Source organism: the organism of the source record quoted next, unplaced genomic scaffold (genome assembly GCF_019419815.1).
Source record: "Pyrus x bretschneideri cultivar Hongxiangsu unplaced genomic scaffold, Pyrus_bretschneideri_v1 Contig32, whole genome shotgun sequence".
NCBI lineage: Eukaryota > Viridiplantae > Streptophyta > Magnoliopsida > Rosales > Rosaceae > Pyrus > Pyrus x bretschneideri.
The window spans coordinates 426,131-445,624 of NW_025999635.1; the positions used below are offsets into that span (position 1 = coordinate 426,131).

General features: G+C 34.5%; 1 protein-coding gene across 1 annotated transcript; it reads left to right on the forward strand.

Moving 5' to 3' along the window:
* Positions 1 to 13,800: 13,800 nt before the first annotated feature.
* Positions 13,801 to 18,061, forward strand: LOC103936652 (synaptotagmin-3). The gene is given in 14 exon segments (XM_009346500.3): positions 13,801 to 14,127; positions 14,860 to 14,958; positions 15,071 to 15,121; positions 15,213 to 15,336; positions 15,808 to 15,926; positions 16,035 to 16,136; positions 16,240 to 16,314; positions 16,421 to 16,497; positions 16,576 to 16,825; positions 16,948 to 17,328; positions 17,409 to 17,472; positions 17,475 to 17,536; positions 17,656 to 17,704; positions 17,707 to 18,061. Coding segments are annotated over 14 exon segments (1,641 nt in total). The 5' UTR covers positions 13,801 to 14,016; the 3' UTR covers positions 17,784 to 18,061.
* The last annotated feature ends 1,433 nt before the right edge of the window (positions 18,062 to 19,494 follow it).

The window sequence follows — 19,494 nt, forward strand, 5'->3', positions numbered from 1 at the left end:
CTTTGGTAAGTATTTGGGTATTCAGGCGGATTTTGGAGGCTCTAAGAAGAAGGTGTTCGAGGACATATGGAATAGACTGGAGGAGAGAATTAATGGGTGGGCGGAGTAGTTTTTATCAATTGCTGGGAAATAGGTCCTTTTTAAAAGTGTCGTGACTGCTTTGCCTAATTATACGATGTTGTGTTTTCAACTACCTATTCGGTTGGCTAAGAAAATTGAGCAAGTAATAGCACACTTATGGTGGACGGACCAAAAAACTCATAAGGGGGTTCACTGGATGGCTTGGAGTAAATTGGCGAAAGGTAAGACTGTGGGTGGCCTTGGGTTTAAAGAAATGATTTCTTTTAATTTAGCCATGCTTGAAAAGGTTGGGTGGCGGATTATCTGTAATCTGGATTCTATGTTGGCTAAGATTCTTAGAGCAAAGTATTACCCTCTCTTCATTTTCTTGGATGCACCGGTAGGAAGAGGGACTTCTTAGGGGTGGAAGGGTATTTTGCAGGGCCGGAGAATTCTGAAATGAGGCTTGCGATGGTTGGTTGGAGATGGACGAAGTATACGAATTTAGAAGGACTCATGGTTACCTATTCCACACACGTTTCTATCTACTTCACAGGTTCCGGAGATGCCATAAATGGTTATAGAGCTGATTACTCTTGATGGGCATTGGAAGAGGGATGTGGTTGAAAGGTGTTTCAATAATGAGGAAGCCCAGGTTATTCTTAGATTGCCGATTAGTAGGTTTAGGTGCCCGAACCGACTTATATGGCATTATACACGGAACAGAATGTATTCGATAAAATCGGGTTATAAGGTGGCCATGGAGAGAAATGGTGAGTTGGGCCGTAAGGGGAAGGGTCAATCGAGTGAGGGACATATTAAGGATCCTATTTGGTTGGATGTGTGGCAGTTGCAGGTTCCCCCAAAGCCTCGACATTTCATTTGGAAGGGTTGTAAAAATATTTTGGCAGTTTGTTCTAAACTACAACACCGAGGAGTTCGGTTGGAGACTTGTTGTCCGCATTATGGAGATGATGTGGAGACACAGGTACATCTATTCTTCAAATGTTCTTTTACTAGAATTTTTTGGTTTGGATCTCCATTACAATTGGATGTGGTTTCGGTAGAGGGTGGGGATTTCTTATAATGTTGGAAATGGATAAGTAGAAAGTATAGTGTTGAGGTGAAGGCGGATAAGCTTATGAGGTGGGTGGTGTGTGGTTTGTGGCGCATTTGGAAATGTAGGAATAATGTAGTTTTTGTGAAGACGGCAGTAAAGCCTTGAGTAGCTTTGGGTTGAAAAGCAAAGCAAATGGAGGAGGAGTTGGCTTGTTTGTAGCATAGAGCTTTGCTCTTCGTCTTCCGGGCCTTTAATAATGAATTCTGAAAAAATGCTTTGACGTCTACATCAAGCAATTGTGGAGTGCTACTGGTCGGTGCTTTCTTCTTGTATTATGGGAAAGGCGCACTTAGAACCACTCCTATCGTAGTGGTTTCCTTCTTCACTCTTGGTATATATAAGCCACTTAACGCGAGACTTATCCTGGTTAAGCAAAAAGGGCATTTCAGTTCGGTTGGTTTGGCCGGGGGCAAGCAGATCGCACAAGCAAGAACACTAGGAGCATTCTTTTTGTATATTATATCTGTATATTATAGGTGTAGTTTTCAGTCTCAGTCCCTATGCTTCGCCCCTTCTTTAAGTTAAGTTGAATGCCCTGCTGCACCTTCCTAAGTAACAGGTCTCCCGGGACTTCCTTCTTATACGTACGAAACGTATCCTGTCTCAAACGGATCTCTCTCTTAACATAACACCGTTGGCTTTATTTCTGTCTGACTCGCAGAAAGAAAGAGTACGCTAGCTAGCGCGCTAGAACTAGCATCGCCTTAAACAACCACCCCTTCCTCCTTTGGTGGCTCTGCAGCCTGTGCCTACCTCCTTAAGCTCCAAGTGCTTACAAAGCAACACCGATTGATGAGTTTGGAGCCCGCCCTTCTCCGTGACTTGTATTACCCTCCTCAACCATTGCCAACCTGTAAGGTTGCTCTCAAAAGAAGTCTCGCTTCACCTACGCACCGTCAGTGGAGTGAACTTGAGGGAGACGGGGGTGAGCATACAATTGTCCATGGACTACAGCGGCGGGAAGGGGAATCGATACAGGCAAGATGGGTGAAACCTCTATTTCAAACAATTAAGGTTAATTGTGATGGGGCTTGGTGTAAACACATGGGAATGCGTGGTTTTGGATGGGTGGCTAGAGACTTTGCAGGAATTTTTCATGGGGCTGGTGGTGAGGGTGGTGTGTGGTGTGAGTCTAATCTGATGGCGGAAGTGGAAGGGATGAGGGGGCCTTTGGTGGCTTGTGCGGAAAGAGGTTATGGAGGGTCCAAATTGAAACTGACTCGAAGGTATTTGTGGAGATGTTAAATGGCCTTTTACTGCCAGAGGCTAGGCTTGAAGGTGTGTTATGGGATATTGATCACATTAAACAGCAATTGCGTTCTGTGGATTTTCTTTTTTTTCATCGAGCTTGTAATGGAGCTGCGCATTTGATTATGAATTATGTCACGTGTATGGGGGAATCTCATTTGTGGGATTGCTTTGAACCAGAATGGTTGTTTAATACTTTGGCTATTGGTGTAAACCTTTCTATTCGTACCTAACAATATTCTTTGACCCCAAAAAAAAAAAAAAATGTCTAGCTAATAATTAGTAACTTTTGTTTTGTTTTATTTTGAGTATTATAAATAGAAGACTTTTGCTTCATGTGTATTTAATTCCGGTAAAAAAATACAATGTGCAATTAAATATCATGCATGTTCCTATTGGGGCAATTTAATATTAATCCTTTGATCAGAAGATTGAAATTCAATTAAAATCTAAGGTAAGATCAAATATTAATTATAGTCTTTGACTAGATATCCACATAAGAGCATTTCTAAAAGAGATGTCAAAATTCTCACGTAGGCATACAATAGTAAAAAATAACAGCAAACTCTCTTCAACCGAGCCTTCAATTTCTTACGTGACGCTGAGTCATTTGAAGGCAAAGCTTTTTGCTGTCAAATTTGATAGCAGATGTCAAATTCATTAAATTATTTTTTAATAGATTAATATAATATATAATAAATGTTATTATGTTTTTGAAATATTTGATTGGTTGCCTTAATCATTGGACTCCACAAAAAGATAAAAAATTTATTAAATGACATTATTATCTAACATATCGGATGGAGCAAAATATTGTACAAACTGTCAAATTGGCACATAAGCTATCAATTATCATTTTGATGTTTAAAATTTATCATCTTCTTTAGAGATGCTTTAAGCATTTATATTTAAATTCATAATTAACTGTTATTAGATACTTAAATTCGTTTTTTTCATTCCTAAAATGCCCATATTAAATATTTGACTTTTTTTTGTCAAACTAAAATTTTGATTTATTTGATCCAGATTTTTTGCCATACCTAAATATGTGTTCCAAAGTATGTGCACCGAAGTATGTGCACCGAAGTATATGTACCGAAGTATATAAATATATCGAAATATAGTACCTAAACATGTGTACTAAATATATATACATATAAATATACCGAAATATAGTACCTAAACATGTGTACTAAATATATATACCAAAACATGTGTACCGAAATATATGTACCGAAACATATGTACCGAAATATTGTACAAAGTATATGTACCAAAATGTATGTACCTGTATAGTTCTCAAAAGTATAATGTAGCTATATGAAAAAAGGCTTCTTGTTGAGATCATTATTGTTGTGAAAAAAGGAAAAAAAGGCTTCATATATTTAGGTGAGTAAATTGTAACAATGGTCCCTCAACTTTACTTAAATTGGAGCAACGGTCCCTCAACTAAAAATCCATTACCATTGGTCCCTCAACTCATCAAAATATGTAGCTATGGTCATTTTCCACAACTTCATTAGGATTTTGTCAAAATAAGTTATGTTGGATGGACCATTGCTACAATTGGGGTCCCTCAACTCATCAAAACGTGTAGTTATGATCATTTTCGTCAACTTCGTTAGAATTTTGTCAAAATGAGTTATGTTGTAAGGACCATTGCTACAATTGAGTTAAAGTTGAGGGACCATTTCTTCAGTTGGATTAAAGTTGAGGGACCAATGTTAATGGATTTTTAATTGAGGAGCCATAATTGCACATTTTGATGAGTTGAGGGACCAATGTTAATGGATTTTTAGTTGAGGGACTATTGCTCAAATTGAGTTAAAGTTAAGGGATCATTGCTACAATTTACTCTATTTAGGTATAACAATCACTAAATGGAAAGTTCCATTCAGATTAATAGAATTTTTTGAGGCAATTCAAACTAGAAGATGCAAAATCAAAATTCATGAAGTCCCATATTTTATTTCGGAGACTGAAAAGGAGTTTATGGAGATAATGTGAGCCTTTGGCCTACGCCATGGAGAGGAGTGGTGGTCACCGACTCACCGTGGAGCAGTATGGGTGGCTGTCTTGTAGGAGGGAGGGAGGGAGAGAGTGAGAGAGAAATCGAGAGCGAGAGCGAGAGAGAGAGGGGATCATCACCTTATATCTATTAGTAATAATTTCTACAAAATTTCTCAAATGATTAATAAATTAAATGCAAATATTTGAATTTCAAATGAGTAATAAATTTTGCAACATCTCTCATAAAAATAATTATTGTTCACGGGGATAGAATTGGAAGAAAGAAAATCATAAAATCAATGTAAAATGGGTAAATATGACGTGGAATATGCATAATGACATGTAAAGCGGATGAAAGGACTAATTCAATTCTTAATCTTATATCAAGTATTAATCAAAAGTTGATCTTATTCAAGGATTAGACTCTAATTTCCTAAAAAAAATCTCTTTATCAATTTGGAGAGTCTGAAACACCTTTTTCATGTATGATAATTGGTTGGGCATGCCTTTGATTTTCTATCTTGAAATCCCCGATGCTCTTGCTCAAACGGTCAGAGCCCCAGTGAGACTTTATATACTCTTCTCGTTACGTATTGCAAAAACCGGATTTCATTATTATTTTCCTGAAGCTGCTACTTTAATTACATCTACTCATCTTCCGTCGTAGCCATTTTCACTCCTTATGTTTTCATCTGGCTCTCTCTGGTATTCTTACAGTTCAAAAGGCTTATTCTCACTTGCTTTAACTTTGATATTAAAGCACCTTAGGGGAAAATTATTTGGTCTCATCGTATTCAACCAAAGAAAAGGCTAACTATTTGGAAAGTATTATAGGGTGGTCTCCTCACTGATACGGTTCTTCAATATATGAGAGTTCTAATGGTTTCTCATTGCTTATTTTGTAATTCAACTGTAGAGTCTCTCTCACTTTTTTTGTAATATTCTTGAATTGTGGGTTTTTGGTCTTCACTAGTACAAAAAAACTCCTCGCGCGACGAAACACACATCGTCGCCCAAAGTCACTTTGCGCTACGAAACTCTAAACTTTGTCGCGCAAAGTCTTGCGCGACAAAACAACATTGTCGCACAAAGTCACTTTGTGCTACGAAATTCTAAACTTTGTTGCTCAAAGTCTTGCGCGAAGAAAAACACTTCGTCATGCAAAGTCTTTACAAAAATAAATAAAATAAAAAAATTATTATTTTTTAAATCTTTGTGCGACGTAATTCAATTATTTCGTTGCCTAAACCACTTTAGTTTCATTTTTTATTTTGTAAGTATAACACTTAAGAAATTGAACGATATATATATATATATATATATATATATTTATTAAGTAGCTTTAAATTTATTGTTGTTGTTCATATCGGGTTTTTGTTAAAAAAATATATTATTGTAGTTTGGATCGGATTTTTGTTAGAAAAATATACTTTAAATTGATGATCAAATTAGTTCATTATATTCATATAGGGTCAAGGAGTGTAGCTGTAAAAAAATCATCAAAATCGGAGTTGAAATAACCGTTAAATCGTGATTTTTCATTTATAACCATCGAAAACTTTTGTCCCGTTACTTGATCTCTGAATGTTTGTTTTTTGCGATTTTTGGTGTATGAGATCTTGAAGTATATACAAATAAGTTTGACGATTGGATCATTGAAACTAGTTTCGTAGAATACGTATCCCATCAAAACAATAGATTCACTAACACTTATAGTTTATTTATACTTTCATTAAGTATAATGTATCCACTAACGTAAATATTTTAAATTAAAGATCAAATTCATTCATTGAATTCATATAGAGTCAAGAAGTATGGCTTTAAAAAATCATCAAAATTGGAGTTAAAATAACCGTTAAATCGTGATTTTTCGTTTATAACCGTCGAAAAATTTTGTCTCGTTACTTGATCTCTGAATGTTTGTTTTTTGCGATTTTGACGTATGCGATCTCGAAGTATATACAAACAAGTTTGAAGGTTGGATCATTGAAACTAGTTTCGTAAAATGCGTATCCCATCAAACCAATAGATTCACTAACACTTAGAGTTTATTTATACTTTCATTAAGTATAACATAAGATTTTGTGGTATCCATTAGTGTAAATATTTTAAATTGAAGATCGAATTCATTCATTGTATTCATATAGGGTCAAGGAGTGTAGCTGTACAAAATCATCAAAATCGGAGTTAAAATAAATGTTCGTTTCTTCATACAAATGTAGTTGTATACATGTTATAAATTTTAAAATATAGTTGTTTTCATAAGTTTTTATTATTTTTAAAAAATTGCTATGACGAATGTTAATATTTCGTCTCCTAACCATTATTTACTTATTTTTTATTTCTTTTTATATTTTATATTTAAATTGTTAAACTAAATTTTTTTTTATTTTCTTTGCGCTACGAATACACATTTGGTCGCCTAAACCTTATTTATTTTAATTTATTTATATTTTAGATTATAAAATAAAATTATTTTCTTTTTTATTATTTATAAAAAAATTTATAAATTTTGCGTGATGAACCAATATTTCGTCGCGCATAATCCTTAAATTTGGACAGGAGTCAAAAATGGGACACGGAATTTTTTTTTTTTTTTTTTAAGACTTTTCATGACCAACACTTCGTCGCGCAAAGCTCTAAAATTTTGGGCGGGCACCAAAAATGGGAAGTGGGATTTTTTTTTAATTATAATTTTTTAAAGACTTTTCGCGACCAATTTTTCGTCGCGCAAAACTTTAGAAATTTGGGCGGGCACAAAAAATGGGACGCGGGAAATTTTTTTTAAAGACTTTGCGCGACCAATTTTTCGTCGTGTAAAACTCTGCGCGACCAACACTTTGTTGCGCAAAGCTTTAAAAATTTGGGCGGGCACCAAAAATATGACACGGGAATTTTTTTTTTTTATATAAATTTTTTTAAGACTTTGCTTGACCAATATTTCATCGCGCAAAGTGATACGGCTTTTAAAACCAAAATAACTCCCACACTAGGGGTGGGCATAAAAACCGCCAAACCGCAAAACCGCATCGAACCGTAAGAAAAAAAACCGAAAAAAACCGTGTTGACCGGAAAAGTCAACTTTGAGTGAAAAACCGAACTGAACCGTTCAAACCGGTTCCGGTTCCGGTTTCGAATAACCAAGAACCGGCCGAACCGAACCGAACCGTTTTATTAATAATAAATAAATAAATTATATATACACACACATGTCATGATATAATAGGTTGAAAAATTGTGTACAGGAGCTGCTGCTTCTTGCTTGCTCTCTGAAGTCTGAAAATCTGCAATTTGCTTCATCATTTTTTTGTTTGTTGACTGATTGACCAGTGCATATGTATTTTAGTTGTCTATTTTTGTTGACTTGGTGCCACTAACAAAGACATTTGCATTAAAAAAGATGTGTTGTATGCAACTTTATGTAATCAGTTTTAGAATATGTATTTGAATGCATAATGATTTGGTGTTCAAATAATTTATTATTAGGAACCGTAAACCGGCAAGAACCGAATCGGAACCGGTGTAGACCGAACCGTAATGTTCTAGTAATAAATTTAAGTGGAACCGCACCGAATCGAACCGTTAATATATTTTGGTTTCAGTTCCAATTTAAGAGTGGAACCACACCGAACCGCACCGTGCCCACCCCTATCCCACACCATTTTCTCAATGTCTTTCTCTAATCTTACCTCTCCTCTCTCTTTCCCTCTCCTCAAATCCGATCCTCTCTTTCACACTCACTCCTCACACTTAATCTCTCCTCTCTCTCTCTCTTCACTATCACTCTCACTCACTCTCTCATCTCTCTCTCACTATCTCCTCTAATTCTCTCACACTCACTCCTCCCTCTCATTCTCACTCACTCTCAATCTTGCCAAAAGGTATATTCTCCTCAAATTTTAATTTTTTTTGCATTAATATGTGTATTTGGAGTTAGTTTTGAGTTTGGTGCGAGGTTTGGGGTCGATATAGGATGAAGAGTGGAGTTTGGGGTCGGATTTGGGGTATATCAAATTTAGGGGAGATTATGCCAATTTTTTGTTATTTTTCTGTTATTTGACCATATTTTTTTTTGTAGGGAATCATCGAGACTTTGATGGCTAAAGTTGAGGATTAGGACGCTATTGACACATATCCCCTGCGACTACCACCACAATAGACTTGTATTAGGATTTTATTATTGTACTTCGTTAATTTATGTGTACATTTTGAATATATATATATATATATATATTGGATAATTTGATCACTATTTTTCATATGTAATTTTATTTTGAATATGTCAATTTAAATTAAAGTAATTAAAAAAAATAAAATCATATAATTAAAAAAAGTAAAAATTTGAAAAATTTTGTGCTACCAAATATTTTGTTGCGTAAACAATTAATATAACTAAATAAATATAAGAGAAATAATATAATAAAAAGTCAAAAACCTTGCGCGATGAAAATTAATTTTCGTCACGCAAACTCTATCGTCACTAGCTTTGTGAGACGAACCATGCGCAACCAAACTTTCGACACGCAAGGTTTTGCGCAACAAACTTATTTCGTCGTGCAAAGTGTTTTTTGTAGTAGTGCTTGGTTGTTGAAGTTTTTTTGTCCTCCCTCTCTAGTGGTTCATTTAGTGTTACAAGTTATTTCTAAAACTTTTCTTACAACGTTTTCTAGTTCTACTTGAAAACTTTGGATTATAGTGGCTTATACTTTTATATGGGGCATTTGGTTTCTTCGCAATCAAATTCAGCATGAGGGAAAGTTTGCCTACCTTGATTATGCGATATGCTAGCAAGTAGCTCAATTTTGTGACTCAACTTTTGTGTGTTTTTCAAGTATAGCCACTCCTTTTCAATGTTGCATATTTTTTTAATAATGAGTTCAAATTCACCTTTGGCGAGAATCGAACCTAAGGCCATTGCCAAAGAGTGTACATATCTCACACACAATTATTGTCAAAAAGTTAATCTTGCCTAATTTTTCTTTATTTGAAAAAATAAATATTTGTTTAGTTTATAGATAATTACAGTGTCTGATTAGTGCACCTTTAAGAATTTTGGTAGACCGTGAGGTCAAAGTCGAGGTCAAGCTAGTTTAATATGGTAAGGTATTAAGAAAAGAGCTTATATAGTATTTGGTACCCATGTGTAGGAACTAGGAAATTTGTACTCGGTAACACTGTGGAAGAGCTATTAACTATGAAGATCAACACCAAACTGAATAAAAGATTTCTTCTTAGGGTAATTAATGTGTATACACATATATGTATATATAATTTGTGTACCTATACATATGCACTTATGTATATGTTTCCTATATATATTTAGTGTATTATTTATTGCGTCTGCACAATAGTTTTATTTGTCTGATTTTGTGATTGTTTCTCCAAATTTTTATGTACTTTTATTTCTCATTAACCAAATGTTTTTACAAATCTTCCATTTTAAATTGCTAAATTTGATTTTTTTAGAAATTAATTCCTACTTTTAAGGCTTAATTGATGATTAAATTAGGAATTTTAGAAAGAAAATTCAAAAATAATAAAAGTGGGTAGGGGTATTTAACATGACGTTATAATGAATTTTAAATTTTGGACTGAAATTAGATTTATAAAACCATTCAAATTATAATAAAAATTGATCTTATTTAGGCCTTTAAATATAAATGCCCCATTTAAAAATATAGCACCCTGGAAATTGGCTTTTCCTAGAAGTAACAACTGAGCTTAAAATTGTTAGAAGCAAATGTTAATTGTTATTTGATATTTGTTTAGTTTCTAAACAATTTTCAATTTCTGATTAGCGCACCTTCAACAACTTCGGTAGACCTTGAGGTCAAAGTCGAGGTCGAGCTAGTCTAACATGGTAAAGTAGTAAGAAAAGAGCTCATATAGTATTTGAAACCGACAAACATGTGTAGCAACAGGGAAATTTGTACTCGGTAACAACACACAGTGTAGCACAGCAGAAGCTGTAGCCTCTTTGACGTTGTCTGCAGACTGCAAGGTGGTGGGAGCAGCACTATGACCTAATTTTTTCTTGGTCTCAGATGGCCTGATCAAAATCACCTATAAATGTTTTGGTGCTTTTCGTCTCACGTCAACTTTCATGAATCACAAAGTGTAAAGCAGGTTGTTTTTATGTGACAATTTCAGCCTCTTATTTTCTTTGCATGTAAACACAATTTGTGTCGTGTGGCATTGAACTTGATAGAGCTGGGAAAGTAGGAAGGAAATTATTGGGTTGTTTACTACTGCAGCAGCTTTGTGTGTTAGGTTTCCAGCCGCACAGGGGAGAAAGATCAGAGTAAAGAAAAATGCAGAGAAAGCTAAAAGGTTTAATTCATTTCATAAAAACTCCAAGGACTACCAAGGGGACATATATATCCACAAGCCACAAGATAAAAGGTTTGGTGCTGAGTCACCATATATAACTAATGCAACTACAATTCAAAGGGAACAGCTTGGAGACATTGAGTTATGGTAAGGGCCCATCATGGCACCCCCCTTATAAAGGGCATGTCCTCAGGCCACAAACTCAGGGAAATGGTCCAATATAGAATCAGCATCCTCCCATGTGGCAGCATGCTCTGGAAGACCTTCCCATTTGATTAACCAACGAGTGACTGCTCAATTGGCACGCTTGAACATACCATGTTGAAGGATTTCTTTCAGGGGACCTTATGAAAACACCATCACAAGAGATTGGAGGCAAGGTAGGAGAAGCTACCTGATGATCACCAATTTTGGGAGTCCCTCAATAAAATCCCTCGCAATGTCTGTCCAAACTTGGGTGGGAATGGGAAGGGGCTACAATGGTCCATGGGATTTCATTGTCTCATAGTTGATCCGTTGGCAAGTGTCATAAGCTGCCACAAAAGTTTTCGCCTCCTTTTTCATGCCCGACCAATTGAAATTGTTGGTCACTCTAATAATAGAAATGTTATGTGAGCCCTAGTATAAAACCAAGAAAATAGAAGAAATTGACGCCTTCTCTCATCCCTGCCAATTTTGACAACATGCATCAAAAGGTCAATCCATGTAGGATTAAACAGCTTCGGTTGGAGATATTTCATACATTTATTTTTTTTCTTCTAATTTGTTACTGCCACCTGGAATTAGACATCTCTTTTGGAGATGCTCTTAGGAACTTCTTTCTCCCTCCCTATATTTAGAAACTTCTAGGAGAGCGAGAGGGTAGGCTTAGCCTCACAATGAGCTAGCAATAATATGGTTCAAACTGAGCCCAAGACCTCTCACTTATAGATGTAGATGAATACCACTAGATTGTAGTACCAAATGTCAGATTTCTTTTATATCAAAGTTCAAAATTTTTTATTAAAAATCCAAGCTCTTCATAGAATAGCTCTTGGAAGTGCTTCTTAAAAATGCAAATAACGTTTGTCTCTCATGCTATGTGCTTCTTCAGAGAGCACTCCTATTACCCAAAAATGCTTTCAAGTTTTTTTTGTCAAATATAGTCCAAAACGTTTTTGGTTATCAAAAATCATTTTAACCCTTTTAAAAGCAGGACAAACATACCCTAAAAAAACTTTTGAAGTCGTCATCTTTTTTTTTTGTCATTAAAAAATAGTCACAACACTTATAAGAGAACAAACACTTATAAGGGTTTCCAGACGCTCATATTTATAAACATAGTTTATCAAATAGGTAATTGTTTTACCTTACAACTGATTACTCTTTCATCACATCACAGAAAAAGAATTTTTTTAAAAGGCACAATAATATCTAAGTGGCCTTAAGTCCCATCCAATTGGCGAATAGCATCCACAGTGTATGTAGCCTAATCACCATGGCTAATACAAGGTTGGGCAGACCCTGTAGATCTTCAAGTGTGAGTTTTATCTAAAACAAAAAACAAAAAATAAAAAAAAGGTGTATACGCAATGTAAAGCCCATTTAGAGATATAACTGGCTGATGTCCAAATGATTTTAGTGGCCTATTGAAGTTGTAGCTAGGTTTGGAGTAGGCCTAAATTCTATTTCTAATTGATATTGGTTGGTTAATACATGTTTTTAATACTTTTCCAAATTTACCTTCAATCATGAGTCATGAACATACTTCGAAGTCTATTCAACTAATTGTCGAAATATGATAAATGCTAAGTAGATTTTCTTGAAAGTGTGACTTTTTATAGATTATTTGCTTCTTGTATTTTTGGTACAATGTTTTATAATATTGATATAAAAATTAATGTTAAACTAAAAGGTGGCAGAAAATTGATGGAGTAAAAAGTCCTATTTTTGAGAAAATCTTCTTAGCATTCCTCGAGTGGAATATATAGTTGGCCGCACCAAAAAGCTGGCTGGGGTGGTGAGACTTTTCGATATTTGCGAGCGAATTAAGAAGGTTGTAAGTTTGGATTACCCATTTCTTCAAACCAATAAATAGAACACTTTTAATCTAACAAGAAAACATTATTTGCAAGGTCTCACTGTAGTTTTTACGTATGTTAGATGAACAGATTCAAAGCCGGATGCCCCCATAAACAAGGAAATAGTGTCTTCAGGGATGAACAGAAAAGAAAGAAACAATCAAACTGAATTAATAATCGAGGTGTTTTGACATACATGTCTTGTTTTTTGAATGCCATAAAATAAACATCTCTTCCATTTGAAAATTTAATTAACATTTTCCCTACAATTGCAGCGATCAATTTCATTTCATTTTATTTGAGGGAATTTTTACCACCTAGACCATTATTAAAATAAACTTCTAATAGAATAAGTGAACTACTAGACCGTACTACTAAACCGTTGTATTAAGATTACCACTACTACCACTATACCGTAGTATTAAGTGACTGAATTTACTTAAATTAATTATTACTTTTATTGGAAAAGTCATTAAAAGAGTAGGAATTCAAGGGATTGGGGAAATTAAATTTCCTAGATTGTCGGCAATTCATGTGATTTAAAAAATAATAATTTTAAAATGCTCATGTGGGAATTGGTCAAAGCACATCAATTTTTTTTTTAATAAATGATATTATCTACCCTAAAGCGTGTTAATTAAATCTTAAAAAGAAAAAAAAACTAAAATTTGATCTAAAAAGAATCGAAAAAAATGTAGGAGATTCTAATTTCTTCAATTGTGATTTCTACATAAATCTAAAAGACTACAACCAATAGAAATTTTTGACAAAAAAAAAAATAGAATATTCGACAGCCTGAAAACAGCCCACAAACCCCTATAATAATTGCTAGAAAAGAAAAGGAAAATTTAGATCATCCATACGTACACTGTGAGGGTTTACGTGGCCTTCAAGCTGTAACATATACAAAATATAACAAACACGACATTGGATAATTAGGTCATTTCATAATCTATTTGGAGGAAGCAGTTTTGTTACAACAGTGGATGTTTTGAACTAGTTCAGAAGTTTCTTCTGTTTTGGCGGTTTGAGTTGTGGAGTTTATTAGAAACGCTTCTGATCAGCGCATTCTGCCCTTAGAATCCATCGCTGGAGCCAGTTTTGTTTGCTGGCAAAGTTTCCGGTGGCTTAGGTGCCAATTGTCGTTAATGCATGTCGGTTCTCTGAGTTTTTGGGAGGTTTTAGAAGATGGGATTTGTGAGCAGTTTATTGGGAATTCTTGGTTTTGGAATTGGAATTCCTCTTGGACTCTTGGTGGGGTTTTTCCTTTTTGTTTATTCAAATCCCAAAGAAGTTGAGGTAAATCCATTTCCTTATTGTTCTTTTTTTGATCATTCATGTATTGATAATTGCAAAGATTTATGCTTGATAAATTATTTACGTCTCTTGGATAATTTACTTTCTTTTCAAATTGATTTTTAGCTGGTTTCCAGCCAGATTTTGATTTTTCCAGATTGGCAATGCAAATTGTATATTCTTGATCATGCTTCTATTTTCCATGGGAAAATTCAAATGAAAAGCAAAGATGTTTAATCGTTTCTTTTTATACAAGCAATATCAGGGGAGGTGCAATCAAACTTAGGAACTCGAATGCCGGGGTGAATGCTCGTAACCAACAGAGATACAAGGCCCTTGTAGATGTCTAATTGTTTTTTTCTTTATTCCACCAGCTTAGTCTTAATTTAGAATGTTGTGAAGCTCTCATCCTGGGTTTATTTTCACTCAGTTTTTCAATTTATATTATCATCTGATGTGAGAATGTAATGGAATTAATGATTCATTTGAAAGTTGAGACAAGCTGCTAAACTCATGTCAAAGACTATGCAAAAGATGGGAGGATTGTTTCACTAAATATGAGTGATTGTTTCACTAGCAATTATCAAATTCTTAAACATCGGTTTCTCAGTAAACACTTCAAAGAATCCAATTAAATTAAATTCTGATGTGTAATACTAAGATTATAAACTGAAGAAAGTTAAATTATGCCAACCATGTCTGCATTTGCTTATAGTAACTTGACATACTATGCAGGATCCAGTTTGCAGGCCACTTCATGATTTAGATGAATTGGCCTTGCAAGATCTTCTTCCTGAAATTCCACTGTGGGTGAAGAACCCTAATTATCATAGAGTTAGTATCCCCTTCCAATCTCCTCCGTATCAAAATTCTAGTATCGTTTCTCTTGCTTCTCCTAAGCTATATCTTTATTCATTATGTATTGGTTATGTTCACAACTTTGCAGGTAGACTGGTTGAATAAATTTATTGCAGATTTATGGCCTTACCTTGAGAAGGTGATATTCTAATCTTTGCTCATTTTGAATCCCTTTCAATTGTTGTTAATAATGTTGTAATTTTGATATATGATTTTAACATTATTGATAGGAAATTGCGGGAACAATAAGAAGCGTGGCTCAACCTATATTTGATGAGTACATTGGAAAGTTTCAGATTGAATCAATTGAGTTTGAGAGAATAGATATGGGAACTCTTCCTCCTATTCTTAACGGTGAGTTTGGTCACAGCAATTTCTAATTCGGTTTACTGCATATTGGTGTGCACAAATAGTTTTCAGTTTTATAGATCAGCACTTTCTGTTCTCTTCTGAAGTCCTGCATATATTTTCAGTCTTGAAGAACCTCCATTGAACAATAACTTCAAATCCAGAAATAGTTATGCATACTCGCAGTAAAAATCATCGTAATTTTTTAGAGGAGGGATGAATATTCAATCAGTCTATGTTAGACCTGCTGATTACTTAAGTCTCAGTATTTGGCTACATAACTTAATGCTTCCAACAAGAAAGAAAGAAAGACACGATATATATTATTGAAGAAAGTTTGACCAAAGCTTATGACCAAGAAAACATATTGATGCATAAATGTATACATCACGAGGAAAAGTACAGTTCTAGTAGCAAACAAACATCATTTGCTTGTCCATCTGGTGTTATAATTTATTTTTATTTATAACGTTTCAGGTTTAGAGGTCTTTGAGACGAACGAGAAGGAATTAGTCATGGAACCATCAATAAAATGGGCTGGAAACCCCAACATAATTTTGGTGTTAAAAGTTCTGTCTTTACGAATTACAATGCAGGTAAGAAGAGCCTAAGGAAACATTTTTTGACAGAGGAACAAGACTTTTGTAATTCGTTTTCTCAATGTGGATGAATTTGTTCAGAAACTTGACCAAAATTCATTTCAGTTAGTAGATTTACAAGTATATTTAGCGCCAAGGATAGCTTTCAAACCGCTTGTGCCTTCCTTTCCATGTTTTGCAAACATTGTGGTGTCTTTGATGGAGAAGGTGAGCAGAAGACACCAGTTAATGCATATTTCTTTTCGTGCCTTAAAAAGGTTGGATAAATAAGATCTGTTTTGTATGCTAAGTTTCTCTTAACTATCTGCAGCCTCATCTAGATTTTGGAATGAATATATTGGGAGCCGATATCATGTCTATACCCGGCCTCTATCGTTTTGTTCAGGTGCTGCACTGGTAATACTTTCGTGTTGAAGTTGGGATTTTATCTAATTGTCTGACATTTAAATGTTTGGTTGGATTTGAATCAACTATGACATAATTTCCTGCAGGAGACTATTAAAAAGCAAGTTGCAAGCCTCTACCTCTGGCCTCGGACGCTTGAAATACCTATCCTTGACGTTTCAACGTAAGTTAATTTGAGATAATGCAGATTTCTGCTTTAGTCACTTTGTCAGCATTTTATGATTTTTTTTCATTTATACAGAGCGGCTGTAAAGAAGCCGGTGGGAATACTGCGCGTGAATGTTGTTCATGCGGTTAAACTCTTGAAGAAGGATATCTTAGGATCATCCGATCCTTATGTCAAGCTCAGCCTGACTGGAGATGGGCTACCAGCAAAGAAAACAACTGTCAAGAAGAAAAACCTGAACCCTGAGTGGAACGAGAAGTTCAAGCTTCTTGTGAAGGATCCAAAGACCCAACTTCTTCGGTTACAAGTCTTTGACTGGGACAAGGTTTCCTCTCTTACCTACTTACACTTTTTTCAAAATATAGGATTACTGGAAGCAAAAAAATCTCGTAGTTATATTTTAGACGTATGGTTGTCTCTAATCATTCAAATTTGCTCTTCCTGCAGGTTGGTGGGCATGATAGGATAGGAATGCAGGTAGTTCCTCTCAAACAACTTACACCCCATGAGACGAAAGAATTTACACTTGATTTGCTCAAGGACACGAATATTAGCAATAGTTCACACAAGAAGCAAAGAGGGCAGCTTGTGGTGGAGCTAACTTTTGTGCCTTTCAAAGAAGACAAAAGCAGATCTAGTGGACCTATTGATGCAGCACATAGGAGAAATGAAAGCGGAATTGATATGTCAATGTCATCACATGGGGGAAGCCTAGTCGGGGCAGGTTTACTATCAGTTATTATTCAAGGAGCCGAAAATGTGGAAGGGAAGTGCCACAACAATCCTTATGCCATCCTCCTATTTAGAGGAGAACAGAAGAAAACACATGTAAGTTTTGGTTTTAGTCTCTGGTTAGCAGCAATGTAACAATCTTTCTGGTAACAGTTGATACAATTTGGTTTCTTCAGATGCTTCGAAAAACTCGTGATCCACGTTGGAACGAGGAATTCCCTTTCATGCTAGATGAGCCACCTTGAATGAGAAACTTCATATTGAGGTTGTGAGCAAGAGGACCGGCATTAGTTTCCGAATGAAGGTGTGAAATAGTTCAACCATTATACTTTCGTTTACACAACTAGTACTAGTAAACAAGTAATCTCTGCTCATAGTTGACAACGTTTTAACTTATGATTTTCTTTCGATTGTTATCATTAGGAATCGTTGGGACATGTAGAAATCAATCTAAGAGACGTTGTGCACAACGGCGGATCAACCACAAATACCACTTAATCAATTCAAAAAATGGAGTGATACATGTTGAAATTAGCTGGAAGATGATTTGAGGAATGGAAAATTCAACGCTACAGTAATCTTGAGTGAAAGCGCAAGTCGAACTCTTCGATCATCTATGACTTGCTACTTTGCAGGATGGACCATTGGAAATTTCATGGGTGAGGTAAAAGTTCAAGTCCTGCACAATAATAGGGAGTCTAAACTTTTATGGTGATTTATCCTACGAACTCCTTATCTTTGAATGCAAAGCTCAGAAATAGAGAGGGTAAGGTGGATTTGCTTGCTCGTACTAAGCGGAGTGTATTCAATTGAGATTTTAAAATAATTAATTATTTTAATGAATTTAGGGGTATTCAATCAGGATTTTCAGTGATTCTTTAAAATTCAATGTGTATTCAATTAGAATTTTAAGATAGTTTATTAAAATCTTTAGAAATCCGGGTGTATTCAATTAGGATTTTAAAGAAGTTTGTAACATTCCAAGTGTATTTAATTAGAAATTGATTTTAAAGAATTTGAGAAAGTTTAGGAATTAGAAGGAATTGGAGAGATTTCGTAGTGTATTTTAAGCATCCACAAATCTCACATTTTCCCATGAGATTTCGAGGGAATTAAATCAAAATTTATGGGGTGTATTCAATTGAGAATTTGAGAGATTCTAATGGATTTATAAATTCATGGATTTTTATGGAGTTTAATTGATTTGTAGAGATTCCATGAGAATTTGAGAGACTCTAATGGATTTATAAATTCATGGATTTTTATGGAGTTTAATTGATTTGTAGATATTCCATGTTAAATTTTGATTCAATTCCCTCAAAATCTCATGGGAAAATGTGAGATTTGTGGATGCTTAAAGTACACTACGAAATCTCTCCGATTCCTTCTAATTCCTCAAGTTTCTTAAATTCTTTAAAATCAATTTCTAATTGAATATACTTGAAATGTTATAAACTTCTTTAAAATCCTAATTAAATACACCCGGATTTCTAAGGATTTTAATAAATTATCTTAAAATTCTAATTGAATACATATTAAATTTTAGAGAATCATTGAAAATCCTGATTGAATAGTCCTAGATTCATTAAAATAATTAAATTCAATTAGGATTTTCAGTGATTCTCTAAAATTTAATATGTATTCAATTAGAATTTTAAGATAATTTATTAAAATCCTTAGAAATCCGGGTGTATTCAATTAGGATTTTAAAAAAGTTTGTAACATTCCAAGTGTATTCAATTAGAAATTGATTTTAAAGAATTTGAGAAAGTTGAGGAATTAGAAGGAATTGGTGAGATTTCGTAGTGTATTTTAAGCATCCACAAATCTCACCTCTTCCCATGAGATTTCGAAGGAATTGAATCAAAATTTAGGGGGTGTATTCAATTGAGAATTTGAGATACTCTAATGGATTTATAAATTCATGGATTTTTATAGAGTTTAATTGATTTGTAGAGATTCCATATTAAATTTTGATTCAATTCCCTCAAAATCTCATGGGCAGAGGTGAGATTTGTGGATGCTTAAAATACACTACGAAATCTCTCCAATTCCTTCTAATTCCTCAATTTTCTCAAATTCTTTAAAATCAATTTCTAATTGAATACACTTGGAATTTTATAAACTTCTTTAAAATCCTAATTGAATACACCCGGATTTCTAAGGATTTTAATAAACTATCTTAAAATTCTAATTGAATACACCTTGAATTTTAGAAAATTACCGAAAATCCTGATTGAATACCCCTAGATTCATTAAAAT